This window comes from Passer domesticus, chromosome 13 (genome assembly GCF_036417665.1).
Source record: "Passer domesticus isolate bPasDom1 chromosome 13, bPasDom1.hap1, whole genome shotgun sequence".
NCBI lineage: Eukaryota > Metazoa > Chordata > Aves > Passeriformes > Passeridae > Passer > Passer domesticus.
This window is the reverse complement of record NC_087486.1, coordinates 16,030,579-16,049,273: the sequence shown is the minus strand read 5'-3', so window position 1 is coordinate 16,049,273 and position 18,695 is coordinate 16,030,579. Positions and strand designations below refer to the sequence as shown.

Below are 18,695 nucleotides of genomic sequence, written 5' to 3'. Positions count from 1 at the left end.
AAAACACCAGAAGAGGATCAATCATGGCCTCACATTTCAGACTGGGTCAACTGCAGTATATACACAGCACAGGAAACTGGACTGTAACCCATACACAGGAGGCCTCACACAGGAGCTCACTACACACACCCCACACTGCCATTTCCTTGCATACAAAGAGAAAGAAAAAGCTTGGAACCACAGCTGTGGGCCTCATCCAACTACTAGTACAATCAGAAATGGACACAATTCATTCATGCATTTTGAACTGCATCACAGTCAGCTCCAGCACCAGCCCTGTCTCTGGATACACAGACTTCTTCTCTCTGTCCAAACATACCATGAAAGCAAATTTTGCATTCAGACATCATTAGAAGAAAACTCATGTGCACAGATTCCCAGAGCCCAAGCATCACAACTAAGATTATTCTGTTCCTCCCCATTATTTCAACAAGTGGGAAATGTCATATAGGCCATAAATTATTGCCAGCTCTGTCAAAGACCCACACATCCAAGTATCACCTCAAAGCAACATCACCATTCTTCAGCACATGGACTCCTCAAAGGATGTGTGACGACCACTCTTGATGGGCAAAGGAACATGGAACACAAACCAGGCCATTGGAGTCCAAACCACACAACTGAAAATCATCAGACTCCTCCTGACTCATTTTCAGAAGGCCAGCAATAGCCCTGGCCATCAACAAAACACATGCCATGTCTCCACCAGGACTCCTCACACAACACAGCCCCAACACGCCCCACTAACCCTTCACAGATCCCATGGTTAGCATGGATCACCACAATTTAGAGAGACAGCACCAAAAGGAAAGTTGCTCAGACTCAATCTTCTTATCATGGATAATATTTGACATCTCACCCTAGCCATGCATAAAGAAAAAGCACTTATTACAGAGACATTTTCAAGAAACATGTGCATGAAAGTTTCAGACTTTTCACCGGTAAAGAGGAAAGAACCATCTTCAGATCTCCAGAAGAATGAGACAGAAAGTAAACACCTGCAGAACTGAAGAACTCCCAACTCTATTCTGGGTTATATAACTGAGAACAAATGATTGATGACATGGTTTACAGGCACTGAATACACAGCTTGCAATTCCCATACAGCATCTGTCATAAATACAAAATCAAGCTTTGAAGTGACACAACCATGGTGACATGAAAATACTGAGCAAGAACCTGCCAGGGTTCTCCATGCAGCAGCAATACAGATCTTCTAGACAATTCCTTTGGGAAGAAAAACCTTACATGGCTTCATCCTAAAGACAGGACGCAGACAGGGAATGGAGGAAAACATTCCCTTGACTCTTGCAGCAGGCATTCACGCACGGCTCACAGCACTCAGATTTCCAACCCTTCACACCATCCATGCTGTCCTTGCACCCAAATACCTTAAAAACATGTGACAGCGCAGGCCCACTTCCCCACACCATTTCTCTTCCCACCACCAATTTCACACAGCTATCTCTACAGCTCTGTGCTCTGCAAGCTACATTTGCTGCTCACTGAAGTTCTGTGGAGACACTTCTTAGGCCTCAAAGGAAAAGCTGAGCAGTGTTCCAAGGGACACTGAGTCACTGAATATCTGCTCACAGGGCATTATGCCCACCTTGCAGCTCTGCCTGCACCTTCAATCTCTCCTTCCCATCCAGCCAATTCTCTTCCCATGCTAAATATTTTACAGCCAAGGATCATCCAGCTCATCTGACATAGCTCTACATTAAAAAGCAAGAGAAAACCAAAGCAGTTCTGCCATTTCCCCTGCATTTCCTCCCCCACATGCTACCCCCCACAGGCTTTTCAAAGTGGCACAACTTCGAGAGGATCCTTCATCCTCATGACAGGCACACAGACATCACCAGGACCACTTCTTGCCTGGTCCAATCCTCTCTTGGGGACACAGACCAAAGCAGGCATGACACAAACACTTCCTGCTGACCTCCACCATGTCTCATGGACAGCGATAAACACTGGAAGCAATGTGCAGAGAGGTTCCATGCAAAACCATCAGCATTTTGTTCAAGACACACTCTACCTATTCAAGCTCATGTGCTGCTGGGAAGACACATGAGCCTCCAAAAAAGTTCTATTTCTCCATAATGGGATCCATCCCTTCAGAAGATCGAATACGAACAGGAACACAGACTCTACACAGCACAGCTCATACAGGGGAGCAACACCTGCAACCTGATCAATACCCAAACCTACAACATAAGCAACTGCTTGAGAGCTGCAGCAGCTTTCTCCCACATTTCTTCTTCGCTAACTGGAAGGCTGAGGAACCACTCCATGTTCACGTGACGACAACAAAGTGCAGCACTCTTCAGAATTTAATAGAAAGAAAATTTACCATGCTTTATGGAAAATCTCCTATGCAAGACTGGGGACACGGCGGGAAAAGGGCAGGGGAGCATCAGAAGAAAGCGTGGCGGGGAAAATGCGGAGAGAGAAACTCACCGAGGGAGGGGCAGAAGGCGCGGGCAGGGCGCCGGCGGGGTCCTGGTCCCCGAGCAGCGGCGCGGGCTCGTCGGGCGGCGGGCGGGCCGGGAGGGTGTCGCAGCAGCTGGCGGCCGAGAAGCGCAGCTGGCTCTTGCGCGAGTCGGCCGTGAGCGACACGTCGTGCGAGTAGGACTGCAGGAAGGCGCGCACGCCGTCGATGCCCACGAAGTGCGACACGGGCACGCCGCGCAGGGCGCCGCTGTCGGCCGGCAGCAGGTGCTGGCGGTGCCAGCGGCGCAGGCGCAGCGCCAGCAGCAGCAGCAGGAAGGCCACGAAGAGGCACGACACGGCGGCCACGGCCAGCACGAGCCAGCGCGTCAGGCTGGCGGCCGGCTCGCCCGGCGCCGCCGCCTCGTCGGCCGCGCTGCCCAGCTCGGCCAGCAGCTCGGCCACGCTCTCGGCCAGCACCACGCTCAGCGTGGCCGTGGCCGAGAGCGCCGGCCGCCCGTGGTCCCGCACCAGCACCACCAGGCTGTGGCGCGCCGCGTCGCGGGCCAGCGGCGAGCGCGCCGTGCGCACCTCGCCGCTGTGCAGCCCCACGCGGAACAGCCCCGGCTCCGTGGCCTTGGCCAGCTCGTAGGACAGCCACGCGTTCTGCCCCGCGTCCGCGTCCACCGCCACCACCTTGGCCACCAGCGCGCCGGCCTCCGACCGGCGCGGCGCCAGCTCCACGCCCGACCACGCCGCGCCCGAGCCCGCCGCTGCGCCCGCCGGCGGGTACAGCACCTGCGGCGCGTTGTCGTTCTCGTCCACGATCAGCAGCCGCACCGACACGTTGCTGATCAGCGCCGGCGCGCCGCCGTCCTCCGCCCGCACCCACAGCTGCAGCTCGCGCACCTGCTCGTAGTCCAAGGAGCGCAGCGCGTACAGCGCGCCCGTCTCCGCCTGCACCGACACGTACGACGACAGCGGCGCGCCCCGCACCCGCCCCTCCGCCAGCCGGTAGCGCACGCGCGCGTTCTGCCCCCAGTCCGCGTCCGTGGCGCGCACCGTCAGCACCAGCGCGCCCGCCGCGTTGTTCTCCGCCAGCCGCGCGCTGTAGCGCTCCTCCAAGAACACCGGCGCGTTGTCGTTCACGTCCAGCACCCGCAGCGCCAGCACCGCGCTGCTCTGCAGCGACGGCGACCCGCCGTCCGCCGCCCGCACCGTCACGTTGTACTCCCACACCTGCTCCCGGTCCAGCTCGCTCGCTGTCACCACACGGTAGTAGTCCTCAAAATTCTTCTCCAGCCGGAACGGGACGTCTTTGTCAATCGAGCAGCGCACCTGGCCATTCGCCCCCGAGTCCCGGTCCTGCACATGCAGTAGGGCGACTGTCGTCCCCGAAGGGGCGTCCTCAGAAATCTCACTTAGTGCCGACCTCACCGAAATTTCCGGCGCGTTATCATTTTTATCTGTTACAGTGACTGCGACCTTGGCCGTGTCGAAAAGGCCAGCCCCGTCCCGTGCCTGCATCTCCAGCTCATAGTAGTCGCCTTCCTCGAAGTCCAGGCTCCGCAGCAGAGTGATCTCTCCACTCTCAGAGTCCAGGTGGAAGATATTCGATGCCGTATCGGATACTTTTTTGAAAGAGTATTTCACCTGTCCGTTCAGCCCCTCATCAGCGTCCGTGGCGGTTACAGCAACAAGGACAGAGCCCACGGGCACGTCCTCGGGCACACGCACCGTGTACTCCGCCTGGCTGAACACGGGCGCGTTGTCGTTCACATCCACCACGGTCACGCGGATCCGAGCCGTGCCCGTCCGTGACGGATCGCCGCCGTCCATCGCCCTCAGCACCAGCTCGTGAAACGCCGCCTCCTCCCGGTCCAGCGCCTTGGCCAGCACCAGCTCGGGACGCTGATCGCCGCCGGGGCCCACCTGCACGGCCAGCGAGAAGTGCTCGTCGCCGCTCAGCTCGTAGCTCTGCAGGGAATTCCGGCCCGAGTCAGGATCATGGGCGTCTGGAAGGTGAAACCGCGAACCCGGCGCTGTGGTTTCAATCATTTTCAGCTCCGTCTCAGCCTCTCGAAAGCTGGGCTCGTTGTCGTTAATGTCCGTGATTTCCACTTCTATTCGGTAAACCTGCATCTGTCCCTCCACTATCAGCTCACAGCGCAGCACACATTTCTCCACCAGCCGGCACAGCTGCTCTCTGTCGATCCTCTCCGCCGTCACTAAATGTCCCGTCTTCCCGTGCAGAGAAAAGTATTGCGTCCTGCTTCTTTCTGTAATGTGGACGCCGCGATCTCGGATCTCCGTCAGGTGCAGCCCCAGGTCCTTGGCCACGTCGCCCACGAACGAGCCCTTGGGCATCTCCTCGGGCACCGAGTAGCGCAGCTGCCCCCACGCCGCCTGCCCCGCCACCATCAGCAGGACGGCCCCGAGCAGAGCTCGCTGCCGCCGGCCCCAGCGCCTCCCCGCCGCGCACATCTCCGCCGCGGCACCGCAACACCGGCGGGAGCTCTCCGCCGCCGCTCACGGATCTGGCTCACAGTGTAGCTCCGGCGCTCCGCTCCCGGCCGCTGCTGCCAGACTCCTCCGACCCTCTTCAGCACGTCCCCCAACCGCGGGGACGATCGCAGACTGCTCCGCCGCCGACTCACACACCGGCACCGCCAGCGAGCCGGGCCGCAGCGGGCGGGGCTGCCGCGCTCCGAGCTTCCTCCCGCTCCTCTCGGTCAACAGCGGCGCCCGCAGCTCTCTGCCGGCACTGCACGCAGTGAAATGCAATGTATTTATTTTAATACGGCGGACGGAGCATTGCGAGTCCTAACACAGTAGTTCAAAAGCAGAGCTTTCATCACAAATATTTCTAGAAGACATGATGGAATGACCGGCGCAAGGGTAGCGAAAGAAAGCCCTCTGTGATATACAGCTGTAGGTTAATTCATCACTCTGTGCCAACTCTATTTACAGCTACCCAGGAGGCAGGAAAGCACCTGAAATGAACCTGTCCGGTTTATACACAATTCTATTCCATCAATTCATTCTGTAATCCCAGGAAGAGGCTTTTCTTTTCTCCGAAGTGAAGACATAAAGGCTTGACGCTCGCTAGCAAAACCTTGTTCTAATTATTGCGTATTCATGGAGCTATGGCACATTTTCAACAACGGGAAATGATCATTACAGCTGCACACCTTAGACTCTGATGGCCTTTGATAGATTTTCAAGTATACCCGATTCAAGTGCTTAAAGTGTCAATTGGCCAATCTCTTACACATTTGATAGCCATATTTGAATCTTAGAGGCTTATTATCCTTTTAAATAGACATTTATGAGAAATACTGGGAAGGACGGGTAGAAGGGGGAACCAACCAAAACCAAACAAACAACCAAAAAAATCCCCTAAGAGGACGAATTCTCTGTACAGGGTCCAAAGACCTCTCTTTTTATAAAAAGAATAAGAAAACGGGCTCTGGAAGGAAAAAAAAATCCCCATTTGAGACCTCAGTCTTCATCTTCAGCTGTGTATGAAGGAAATGCTAGGAGTGGTAAAAAAGAAAAAGGGAATTACAAGCCAGAATGGAAAAAGAAAACTAGCAAAATTAACTCGCCCCACTAATGGTACCAGCCCTGCCATTTCTGCAACAGTGTTCACGCAAAACATGAGTGTCAGTCTCTTCTTTCACTCCGGATGAAGGACCTGTCACTTTTCTATCCATAAGAAGAGATTCTTTCTGGAGTCCAAGGCCGAAAAGGTGTTAAACAAAGGGCATGTGGCCAGCTTTTAAACAGGTCGCAGAATACAGGGTAAATTTCAGGATAAACCGCTCATGAAGGAAAAATCTGCAATACCTGCTATCTGCGTTATTTCCCCAATTCCTTCATGCAGGACCGGCTACTCTCCTGCACAGTTATGATTCCCCATCACAGCTAATAACTAATGCGATTTTAGTCAACTCAAGAGATGCAGACAAAACCTCTTAGATGAATCTGAAGCTGTTGCCACCGCACAATCAGGAGCTATGGCTAGTTGCCTGTTCTTAGAAGAAGAAATCACTTTGTTCTTTCATTCCTTCTCGGAGACATGGACCGGCCACTCTCACCTACATTACACGGGGAAACCCAAGGAAAGGAGAGCTGCGGTTTGGAAAGACACAAGGGGAACAGCAGGAACTCGCGGCTCTGCAGAAAGAACTGCAGAGATAAATCATGACTGGAATAATGAAGCAACCTCGCCTACCACTCCTGAAGAAAACTTATCCCGAAATACACTCGACACTTCCAGCAGGAAAGAACAACCTGTGATTTCTCCTTCCGTGTTGAAAATCCACACATCTCAGTGGAAAAAAGCCCCAATAGCAAGCAAACACATGCCCCTTCCTACCAACAAACCAGAAATGAAAATTCCCTTTTCGGAATTCTGTCACACACAGAATCAACGGATCACTTTCTGCAAAGCAAGAATCCGTGTTCTCCGCTGAACTGACAAATAACTATTCAAAAAACCTTTGAAAAATCACGACTGGGAAATATATATCCGTCCTATTAATGCTGCCCTTTCTGCAGCACCATTCCCTCAAAACATGGGACACTACACGGCAAATTTTGGAAACAGCATTAAAACCCGGGTTGACGTCAGACAAATAATATCAGGGGAAGAAAATAGTCAGCCTCACTAGACCTACAATACGTGAAGCAGCCTTCTCTCAAAACATGGGAGGGCAAACAGGAGAGGGTTACAACCACATGCAACTCCTCAAACAACAGGGCCAGGTGCATGTTCCCTTTCAGAGAAAATACCGAAATAGTATTGACCAATAGATAATGCCCAAGTCTCGACAAGCGTATCAGTCTGGGGAAAAAGAGAAAGCCTGTTAAGAAAGGCTCAAGGAGAACAGCAGGTGCTTACGGTTTTACAGACCTGCGGTAGGTCGGGTTGGGCAGACACTTCTCCCTCGATAGCGCTGCTGTTGGAGCTCGGCTTCTCGCAGGAATCGCCGCCCAGCAGCTCCTCCGCCGACAGGACGGGCACCGGCGGCGGCGGCGGCGGCCAAGCGGCCTCGGGCACGGCGCGGGCCGGCGCCGCCACGCACAGGTTGTAGGAGTAGGGCAAGGTGCCCTCGCAGAAGTCGGCCGGGAAGGCGGCGCCGGCCAGCGAGAAGCGCTGCGCGCCCAGGCAGCGCAGCACGGCGGGCGGCCCGGCCCGGCGCAGCCGCGCCAGCACGGCCAGCGCCACGCTCAGCACCAAGAGCGCCGACAGCAGCGCCAGCGCCAGCACCAGGTAGAACTGCAGCTCGGCCGCCGCCGCCGCCTCCTCCTCGGCGCCCGCCGGCCGCTCGCTCAGCTCCGGCAGCGCCTCCTGCAAGCTCTCGGCCAGCACCACGTGCAGCGTGGCCGTGGCCGACAGCGCCGGCTGCCCGTGGTCCTTCACCACGGCCACCACACGCTGCTTGGCCGCGTCCCGCTCGGACACGGCGCGCGCCGTGCGCACCTCGCCGCTGTGCAGCCCCACGCGGAACAGCGCCGGCTCCGACGCCTGCACCAGCTCGTACGACAGCCACGCGTTGCGCCCCGCGTCCGCGTCCACCGCCACCACCTTGGCCACCAGGTAGCCGGCCTCGGCCGAACGCGGCACCACCTCGAAAGGCGTCGCCGCCCCTCCCGCCGCCTCTCCCGCCGCCGCCGCCGCCGCCGGCCACAGCACCCTGGGCGCGTTGTCGTTGCGGTCCAGCACGAAGACGCGCACCGTGGCCGTGGAGCTGCGCGCCGGCGAGCCGCCGTCCTGCGCCCGCACGGCCACCGTGAACTCGCGGCACTGCTCGTAGTCCAGGGAGCGCTGCGCGTACAGCGCGCCGCTCCGCGCCTCCACCGACACGAGCGGCGCCGCGCCCGCCGCGCCCGCGCTGCCGCCCGCCAGCCAGTAGCTCACGCGCCCGTTGGCGCCCGCGTCCGCGTCCCGCGCCTGCACGCGCAGCACCAGCGCGCCCGCCGCGTTGTTCTCCGCCACGTACGCGCTGTACGCCGCCTCCTCGAACACCGGCGCGTTGTCGTTCACGTCCGACACCTCCAGCACCAGCTCCCTGCTGCTCCACAGCGCCGGCCTGCCCCGGTCCCGGGCCACCACCGTCACGCCATGCTCCGACGCCTGCTCCCGGTCCAGCGCGCCCGTCGTCACCACCTTGTACGAGCCGCCCGACGACGCCACGATCGACAGCGGCGCTTCTCCCGACAGCTCGCACGACACCTGACCGTTCTCGCCGGAGTCCCGATCCCGAACTTTCAGCACAGCCACCACGGTGCCGACCGGAGCATCCTCAGGCACCGGGCTAGACAGCGAAAGAATGGTGATCTCGGGCGCGTTGTCATTCACATCCAGCACCTCCACCTCCACCTTGGAGTGTGCTGCCAAACCCCCTCCATCCTTCGCCTCCACAGCTAGGTTATACACGCTCGTCTCCTCAAAGTCCAAAGCCTCCTGCAGTGTGACAGACCCACTCTCTGCATCGATCACGAACTTCTGAAGTGCCTTGATTGTCATTTCCCCGAAGCCGTAGGTGATGCGGGCGTTGGTGCCGGCGTCGGCGTCTGAGGCTGACAGGTTCAGTACTGCTGAGCCTGGTGGCGTGTCCTCTCGCAGCCTCACGTGGTACCGGTCCTGCTCGAATATGGGTCTGTTGTCGTTGGCGTCCGTCACGTTGACCCGAATCTGGACAGTCCCGGACCTCACAGGGTCCCCGGCATCAACTGCCGTCAGCACGAGCTCAAAGGAGCTCTGCTTCTCTCGGTCCAAGGCTCTATCCAGAATTATTTCCGGCTTGCTTCCGTCCGGGCTGTCCTTCATGGCGAGAGAAAAGGACGGGCTGCTGGTGAGCTGGTAAGTCAGCAGCGAATTACTGCCCACATCTGCATCATGAGCCACCTCAAGTGGAAAACCTGTCCCCGGAGGAATCCATTCACCGATCTCCAGTTCCAGAGCAGCCTTGCTGAACACCGGGGAATTGTCATTCACGTCCTCGACCGCCACCTCGACGTGGAAGACGTTCAGCGGGTTGTGCACCAGCGCCTCGAAGCTGACGGAGCAGGTCGCCGAGTCGCCGCACATCTCCTCCCGGTCCAGCCTCTCATTCACGTACAGGTTCCCGTTCTCCTCATTCACCGTGAAGTATTTCTTCTCGTCGCTCAGCCGCAGCTTGCGCGCCGGCAGCTCGTCCGCGCTGAGCCCCAGGTCCCGCGCCAGCGGCCCCACGAGCGAGCCTCTGCCCAGCTCCTCGGGGATGGCGTAGCGGACCCGCTCGGCCGCCGACCGGCCCCACACGCACAGCAGCACCGCGGCCAGCAGCGCTCGCCCGCCGCCCGGCCCAAGCCTCTGCCGCCGCCTCACCGCCATTCTCTGCCCGCAGCGCTCGCCGCGCTCCTGCCTCCTGCCGCTGCCCTGCCTCCCTTCCAGCCGCTCTCGCCGCCCACAACACACACCGCTCAAAGGCTGCGAGCTCGCCGCGCCGCCTCTCGCCGCCTCTCGCCGCCTCTCGCCGCTGCTGCTGGCGGCGGTGCCGCTGCCGCTGTGGCCGGCGCCGGGCGAGCGAGCAGCCTGCGGGGGCAGGACGCTGCGGCGGCGGCGGCGGCGGCTCCAGCGCCGCTCGGCGGCGGCCAACAGCGACACCCGGAGGCGCCGCCGCGCCACTGCAGCCGCCGGAGCGCCGCGCTCAGGGGGGCCCGGCTTTGGGCGGGGCTCAGCGGCGGCACCGGCCCCGGGGCTCTCCCGCCTGCCCGCACCGCCACCAGCTCCCGACTAACCACCAGCAGGAACCGTTATGATTAGAGCGACAATATCCGTGTGATAACGATCTCATTATTTCTAGCTGCAATAGACATGGAAACAAGTATCACACTGTATCAACGACTTTTGCACTCTCTGGTTTGAGATGGCATGAAAATCAGAAACCAAATATGTGTTCCAAAAATCCAAACTGGCTCTTTCATGCACAGTCAAACAATTGAAAGCAAACTCTGAAAAGAAGATTGCTGAGATGCTTTACAATTTAATTGTTCCAGTGGTACCTGAGATATTGTTTGCCCATCACCTGTGCAAAACCCGTGTAAACCCAAAGGACATTTTTACAGTGATTAACACTCGTAAAGAAATGTAAATCCCAGAAGCAGTGGATCTGCTCTCAGATAAATGGCAGTGTACATACATCCCTGGCAGAGAATAAGAAAGTGCAAAGCAGTGCAGACTCTGCCCTGTGTCCGTCCTTACACTGCCTCTTCTTCCATACAGAAAAACCTTGTGTGGTTTTGGTGGACACTCAAAAATTTTAGGCCTGCTACAAATATTGATTTAATATCTTCATTGTTTTGATTTTCCTAACCTTTGGGCAAAAGTCCCAGCATCTCCCAAATCTGTTTTGGGACTGCAAAATCAGCTGAATGGTTTCCAATGAATTCTGAAGACTCATGAGCAAACCCCAAACTTCCATTGGACATCATCAGAGATCAGGAGATATTTCATTGCTGTGATTTTTCTGTGCTTTACCACAACATTGCCTTAAAAATTCTTTCCCAGAGCATGTGGAAACTCACTGAGGCCTCAAGCTGCAAGGTAAGCAAGCTGCAGGAGTATTTCAGGACTCTGCGGTCTCTCTGACTGGACTAAATGACTTCACTGGGCAGCAGAACAGCAGAAGTCCTTGGCACTTACTGTGTCAGAGAAGCCAAACCCAATACCTGCCACTGCCATACATGGGGCCAGTCTTTGGCTACTGTGACACATCAGGGCCTGTGCAGTGCAGGAAATCACACAGAGCACCAAGTAGGTTTGTAGACCTCAGAGACACAAGAAGAATCCCCAGGTAAATGGAATTGAACAGCAGCATTTTACAGCTACCCACTTGAGTTCAGTAATTTTTCATTTCCTCACACACAACATTCTGTCTTCATTTGGATCTCAAGGGAAGTTACTATTTCCTGCAAAGCAGCACTCACAAGTGGGAAGGAAACATGAACCATGGCCTTCCAGGAAACAGAACCTGAACTGAGATCCAAGGTGGAAAATGTAATTACCACTTCCACAAACTCTCTATCAAGATACATACTTCCCCTCTTTTACCACATGCACAGATCCACAAAGATGTGACTGCTCCTGAGGTCATTTTTACATCTCCTAACATATGACAAAATTAGAAGACAGATATATCCCCCTCACATGTCCTCATTCCACATCAGCTGTAATAACATGTCAAGGAAAGAAAACCACACAAGCAATGCAGAGATGCAGAAGAAGTGCTTTCAGAGAAACTCACCAGGAGGAAATCTCAGGCTTCTCTGTGGGCAAGGAAATTCATCCTCGAGAGCACCTGGAACCCACTGAGGTCTCAGGCTGGAAGTGTGACCTTGAAATCTTCTTCTGGACTACCAGGGTGACTTCATTTCATTAAACACTCAAGAGCTCTCATCAGCTTTTCTACTTTGTGGCCTGCTCATAGCCCTCAAGTTTGAAGGCCTAAGTTTGAGGGCCTAAGTTTGAGGGCCTGATTTTAAAGGCCTAAGTTAGAAGGCCTAAATTTGAGGGCCTAAATTTTAAGGCCTAAGTTTGAAGGCCTGATTTTAAAGGCCTAAGTTTGAAGGCCTAAGTTTGAAGGCCTGATTTTAAAGGCCTAAATTTGAAGCCCTAACTTGTGTCAGCTGTAACATGTACATGAGAAACATATCTAATATGTAGTGGTAAGGTGTGGGAATCCATGGGACAGTCTCTGAGGCCTTTCCTTTTCCCAGCTTTCCTAAAATCCTCTAATCCCATGGATTCCCACAGTAAGGCACTCCAAGTAATTTCTTTGGAGAAAATGCAAAGAAAAATGCACAGAACCACAACTATGTGACCCATACAACAGCTAGGGAAAACTGAATATTTACACCAACCCTTTAGATATTTCAGCAACTCTCTCACCTGCCCTGTTGCTGTGCAGACAAAATGCTCAGACATCACCCAACCCAAGAGGGATCCCTTTGCACACAGACACCACTGGAAGAACTTTTCCACACAACTTCTCCTTATGGAGAACAGGGAACACAACACAGGTCCACAGGCATGGACTCTACTCATCACTGATATTTGAAGAAATGTAACATGTTCTAACAGACACAAGCACTATGCAGGTCAGTTCAAGACTCAGACCAGGAGCAACTCAAAGATGTCTTCATTCTTCCTAAGCACATGGACAGTTTTGAATATATGCCATTCTGCAACCTTTCATGTGAAGTTTATGCCCATATCCAAGAGCTACCACTCACAGGGAAGAGCTGTATCAGACATGACAAAGGACAAAATTAGTGACTTTCTGGCATGTGCTTCAAATAAAAAGCCCCAAACCAAGACTTCGCTTGTAAATTAGACTCTCCCCTCCCTGCAATCCTACCAATTTCAATACCAACAAAACATCAGCAGTAACATCAACAAGCAAGAGCCATTGATAACATCTGGAGGTCTGCTCAAGACTTGGGAAAGCTTAGTACAAACACAGTGAAACTCTACATCACAACTTGAACAAGGACATACAGCTGGGAAAATGACATTTCCCACACCATTTCTTAGACACACAAGCCCTGAAGCTCCCTGGGCACTGCTTCCCCAGAGAAATTCATTGGAGGATTGCCATCCTTTTCTGGACACAGGAACAGGGCACTTGGTGTAAGTGGCACAGGCCGTGGCACGAGGCATGATGTGAAGGCACACTCAGATTAGAGGATCACTGAACCCCCCTTTGCCTGCCTAGGGGCCAGTCTCTCCCTGGGAACAATCTCTCCCTGACTGTCCATCACGATTATGTCACAATCACGATCTAGTGACTCTAGAGACATTTTCAGATAGAGTTTCAGACACACACAGGGCCACCTCTACCTGGTCATGACAAACAAGGCAACAGTTAAACTACCATTCACAGAGAGCACCCCATTACAGAAAAGCAAACTTATGAATCCACAGCTTGGCCGTTTATAATCTGAGCATATTCATTTTATCTAGTCCAGCAATGGACCATGGAAGTTAAAAAAACACCTGCTTTCTCTCCAACAGTGCTTCCTCACACGCTGCACCTGCAAGAGTCTCCTCAAACTCGTTACAGATTCTATGGTTCTCTCTGACCTTTACCATTAGCAGATGTACTCCACTGCCAGAAAAGTTGCAGATACAACTTACCATGGCTAACATTTCATTTCTTAACGCATGCATGTGAGAAATGAGACAATTTCTCCCATTACAAATTTAAGGAAACACATCTATGAATGTCTTTCCCGGTCGAGTTGTGAAAATGAAAGGCATGTATGGGACAGCCAGGAAAATGTAAGAGATGTGATCAGATACTACCAGATGTAAAGGCCCAACTTGAGATCAGTACAAAGAACAAAAGAAGAAGATAACGTCTGCAGAAATGAAGGGATCTCATTCATCTGGATTATGGCTTTTGGAGAAAATACGTAATCTAGGTATTAAAGATTGTTATTGGAATAAATTTCCTGTTGCCATGCTCCCTTTGTGATGTTTCAGGTTAGAATACATAAGGGTATTAATTAAATATATTGGCTATGCATTAAATAGATTACAATACCTTAAATACATTACAATAACGTCTAAACACACCTGTTCTCAATAGAACTTCCGTAATATCTGTTAAACCACACATATTTGGGAAGGAGAAAATTGCATTTCATTATACTACAGATCCACACTGAAAACTTATCTGTCTCTTAACAATTTTTTCACACACAGAGCCCAGTATTTCCATCTCCGGCCTCTAAAATATTGCATGTAGTGTCTCGACCTCGATACTTGGAAAACAATTTCCATTAAAATGCCAGATAATCAGACCGTTTCCCTTCAACATGCACCAGGATAAACTATAGCCTTCAAACAGGAGTCTTTATAGCTCTGTACTAAGAGAGAAGAAATATTTGTCTGCTAAATACATCTCAGAGAAGAAGCAGCAAGGGGGTGAAACACCACCTGTACATCAAAAGATACTGAGGCAGTGAGGATCATATGATACAGAAAGAACTTCATTTAGAAAAACCCTCCAGCCAAGAGCAGTCTCCCTTATCACGCATCCCTCCCAAACTGGAAAGCCAAGACCCGACCCCATGTCCAGGGTGGTGCAGCAAGAAGCCCCGCGATGAGCACGTCCCTAACAGAGACTTTGCCTTCCCTGCCAGTAAACATCGCTCTGCAGGACACGGAAAAGAGGAGAGAAGTAATAGAAGAAAGAAGAGCGGATAAAAACTGGTAGAGGGAACTCACCGGTGCGGAGGCGGAATCCGCGGGCAGGGCGCCGGCGGGGTCCTGGTCCCCGAGCAGCGGCGCGGGCTCGTCGGGCGGCGGGCGGGCCGGGAGGGTGTCGCAGCAGCTGGCGGCCGAGAAGCGCAGCTGGCTCTTGCGCGAGTCGGCCGTGAGCGACACGTCGTGCGAGTAGGACTGCAGGAAGGCGCGCACGCCGTCGATGCCCACGAAGTGCGACACGGGCACGCCGCGCAGGGCGCCGCTGTCGGCCGGCAGCAGGTGCTGGCGGTGCCAGCGGCGCAGGCGCAGCGCCAGCAGCAGCAGCAGGAAGGCCACGAAGAGGCACGACACGGCGGCCACGGCCAGCACGAGCCAGCGCGTCAGGCTGGCGGCCGGCTCGCCCGGCGCCGCCGCCTCGTCGGCCGCGCTGCCCAGCTCGGCCAGCAGCTCGGCCACGCTCTCGGCCAGCACCACGCTCAGCGTGGCCGTGGCCGAGAGCGCCGGCCGCCCGTGGTCCCGCACCAGCACCACCAGGCTGTGGCGCGCCGCGTCGCGGGCCAGCGGCGAGCGCGCCGTGCGCACCTCGCCGCTGTGCAGCCCCACGCGGAACAGCCCCGGCTCCGTGGCCTTGGCCAGCTCGTAGGACAGCCACGCGTTCTGCCCCGCGTCCGCGTCCACCGCCACCACCTTGGCCACCAGCGCGCCGGCCTCCGACCGGCGCGGCGCCAGCTCCACGCCCGACCACGCCGCGCCCGAGCCCGCCGCTGCGCCCGCCGGCGGGTACAGCACCTGCGGCGCGTTGTCGTTCTCGTCCACGATCAGCAGCCGCACCGACACGTTGCTGCTCAGCGCCGGCGCGCCGCCGTCCTCCGCCCGCACCCACAGCTGCAGCTCGCGCACCTGCTCGTAGTCCAAGGAGCGCAGCGCGTACAGCGCGCCCGTCTCCGCCTGCACCGACACGTACGACGACAGCGGCGCGCCCCGCACCCGCCCCTCCGCCAGCCGGTAGCGCACGCGCGCGTTCTGCCCCCAGTCCGCGTCCGTGGCGCGCACCGTCAGCACCAGCGCGCCCGCCGCGTTGTTCTCCGCCAGCCGCGTGCTGTAGCGCTCCTCCAAGAACACCGGCGCGTTGTCGTTCACGTCCAGCACCCGCAGCGCCAGCACCGCGCTGCTCTGCAGCGACGGCGACCCGCCGTCCGCCGCCCGCACCGTCACGTTGTACTCCCACACCTGCTCCCGGTCCAGCTCTCCCGCTGTCACCACACGGTAGTAGTCTTCATAGGATTTTTCCAACCGGAACGGGACATCCCCGTCCAGGGAGCAGCGCACCTGGCCGTTCGCCCCCGAGTCCCGGTCCCGCACGTGCAGTAGGGCCACAACAGTTCCTGGTTGGGCGTCCTCCGGTATCTCGTTCAGCTTTGACGATACTGTCAGTTCGGGCACATTGTCGTTTACATCTGTCACGGTGATTGTGATTTTTGCAGTGTCGAAAAGAGCTCCACTGTCATGTGCCTGCACCTCCAGTTCATACAAATCGTCTTCCTCAAAATCGAGGATCCTCGACAGTTTGAGTGCTCCACGTTCAATATCCATATGGAAAATATCCGATTCCATGTCTGTCACTTTCTTCATAGAGTACTTCACGTGCCCGTATAAGCCATCGTCATTGTCGGTGGCCGTGACGGTGACAAGGACAGAGCCCACGGGCACGTCCTCGGGCACTCGCACCGTGTACTCCGCCTGGCTGAACACGGGCGCGTTGTCGTTTGCGTCCAGCACCGTCACGCGGATCCGAGCCGTGCCCGTCCGTGCCGGATCGCCGCCGTCCCTCGCCCTCAGCACCAGCTCGTGAAACGCCGCCTCCTCCCGGTCCAGCACCTTGGCCAGCACCAGCTCGGGACGCTGATCGCCGCCGGGGCCCGCCTGCACGGCCAGCGAGAAGTGCTCGTCGCCGCTCAGCTCGTAGCTCTGCAGGGAATTCCGGCCCGTATCGGGGTCATGTGCCCTGGGAAGTGGAAACCTCGCCCCCGAGGCTATGATTTCGCTAATTCTCAGCTCTGCTTCTGCCTCTCTGAAGCTCGGCGCGTTGTCGTTAATGTCCGTGATTTCTACTTCGATTCCGTAAACCTGCATCTGTCCCTCCACTATCAGCTCACAGCGCAGCACACATTTCTCCACCAGCCGGCAGAGCTGCTCTCTGTCGATCCTCTCCGCTGTTACTAAATGTCCCGTCTTCTCGTGCAGAGAAAAGTATTGTGTCCTACTTCTTTCTGTAATGTGGACGCCGCGGTCTCTGATCTCCGGCAGCTGCAGTCCCAGGTCCTTGGCCACGTCGCCCACGAACGAGCCCTTGGGCATCTCCTCGGGCACCGAGTAGCGCAGCTGCCCCCACGCCGCCTGCCACGCCGCCAGCAGGACGGCCCCGAGCAGAGCTCGCTGCCGCCGGCCCCAGCGCCTCCCCGCCGCGCACATCTCCGCCGCGGCACCGCAACACCGGCGGGAGCTCTGCGCCGCCGCTCACGGATCTGGCTCACAGTGTAGCTCCGGCGCTCTGCTCCCGGCCGCTGCTGCCAGACTCCTCCGACCCTCTTCAGCACGTCCCCCACCGCGGGGACGATCGCAGACTGCTCCGCCGCCGACTCACACACCGGCACCGCCAGCGAGCCGGGCCGCAGCGGGCGGGGCTGCCGCGCTCCGAGCTTCCTCCCGCTCCTCTCGGTCAACAGCGGCGCCCGCAGCTCTCTGCCGGCACTGCACGCAGTGAAATGCAATGTATTTATTTTAATACGGCGGACGGAGCATTGCGAGTCCTAACACAGTAGTACAAAAGCAGAGCTTTCATCACGAATATTTCTAGAAGACATGATGGAATGACCGGCGCAAGGGCAGCGAAAGAAAGCTCTCTGTGATGTACAGGTGTAGGTTAATTCATCACTCTGTGCCAACTCTATTTACAGCTACCCAGGAGGCAGGAAAGTATCTGTAATGAACCTGTCCGGTTTATACGCAATTCTATTCCATCAATTCATTCTGTAATCCCAGGAAGAGGCTTTTCTTTTCTCCGAAGTTAAGGCATACAGGCTTGACGCTCGCTAGCAAAACCTTGTTCTAATTATTGCGTATTCATATAGCTATGGCACATTTTCAACAACGGGAAATGATCATCACAGCTGCACACCTTAGACTCTGATGGCCTTTGATAGATTTTCAAGTATACCTGATTCAAGCGCTTAAAGTGTCAATTGGCCAATCTCTTACACATTTGATAGCCATATTTGAATCTTAGAGGCTTATTATCCTTTTAAACAGACATTTATGAGAAATACTGAGGAAGGAGTGGCAGAAGGGGGAACCAACCAAAACCAACCAAACAAACAAAAAATCCCCTAAGAGGAAGAACTCTCTGTACAGGGTCCACAGACCTCTCTTTTTATAAAAATAATAAGAAAACGGGCTCTGGAAGGAAAAAAATCCCCATTTGAGACCTCAGTCTTCATCTACACCTGTGTATGAAGGAAATGCTAGGAGTGGTAAAAAAGAAAAAGGGAATTACCAGCCAGAATGGAAAAAGAAAACTAGCAAAATTAACTCGCCCCACTAATGATACCAGTCCTGCCATTTCTGCAACAGTCCTCACGCAAAAGATGAGTGTCAGTCTCTTCTTTTACTCCGGATGAAGGACCTGTCACTTTTCTATCCATGAGAAACGAGCCCAAGGCCGAAAAGATGTTAAACAAAGGGTATGTGGCCAGCTTTTAAACAGGTCCCAGAATACAGGGTAAATTTCAGGATAAACCGCTCATGCAGGAAAAATCTGCAATAGCTACTATCTGCGTTATTTCCCCAATTCCCTCATGCAGGACCAGCTACTCTCCTGCACAGTTATGATTCCCCATCACAGCTACTAACTAATGCGATTTTAGTCAACTCAAGAGATGCAGACAAAACCTCTTAGATGAATGTGAAGCTGTTGCCACCGCACAATCAGGAGCTATGGCTAGTTGCC

At 55.2% G+C, this 18,695-nt stretch overlaps 4 protein-coding genes across 4 annotated transcripts in view; all 4 read right to left on the bottom strand.

The window, feature by feature from the left end:
- Positions 1-18,695, bottom strand: part of LOC135280372 (protocadherin gamma-C5-like) — a 281,155-nt gene that overhangs the window by 254,243 nt on the left and 8,217 nt on the right. The window lies entirely within an intron of this gene.
- LOC135280356 (protocadherin gamma-A10-like) lies at positions 2,371-5,469 on the bottom strand. The gene has a single exon (XM_064388177.1). It carries the CDS (start codon positions 4,909-4,911, stop codon positions 2,371-2,373), a length of 2,541 nt encoding a protein of 846 aa, XP_064244247.1. The 5' UTR covers positions 4,912-5,469.
- Positions 7,298-10,190, bottom strand: LOC135280184 (protocadherin gamma-B5-like). Its single transcript, XM_064387952.1, has one exon. It carries the CDS (start codon positions 9,809-9,811, stop codon positions 7,310-7,312), a length of 2,502 nt encoding a protein of 833 aa, XP_064244022.1. The 5' UTR covers positions 9,812-10,190; the 3' UTR covers positions 7,298-7,309.
- On the bottom strand, positions 9,901-17,682 carry LOC135280355 (protocadherin gamma-A10-like). Its single transcript, XM_064388176.1, has 3 exons — positions 14,711-17,682; positions 12,368-12,378; positions 9,901-10,213 (listed from the first exon to the last, which is right to left on the bottom strand). Exons 1-3 carry the CDS (start codon positions 17,159-17,161, stop codon positions 9,901-9,903), a joined length of 2,775 nt encoding a protein of 924 aa, XP_064244246.1. The 5' UTR covers positions 17,162-17,682.

Excerpts from the sequence above, each read along its gene's own strand:
- LOC135280356 (XM_064388177.1), bottom strand. The coding sequence starts at position 4,911 with ATGTGCGCGGCGGGGAGGCGCTGGGGCCGGCGGCAGCGAGCTCTGCTC.
- LOC135280184 (XM_064387952.1), bottom strand. The coding sequence starts at position 9,811 with ATGGCGGTGAGGCGGCGGCAGAGGCTTGGGCCGGGCGGCGGGCGAGCG.
- LOC135280355 (XM_064388176.1), bottom strand. The coding sequence starts at position 17,161 with ATGTGCGCGGCGGGGAGGCGCTGGGGCCGGCGGCAGCGAGCTCTGCTC.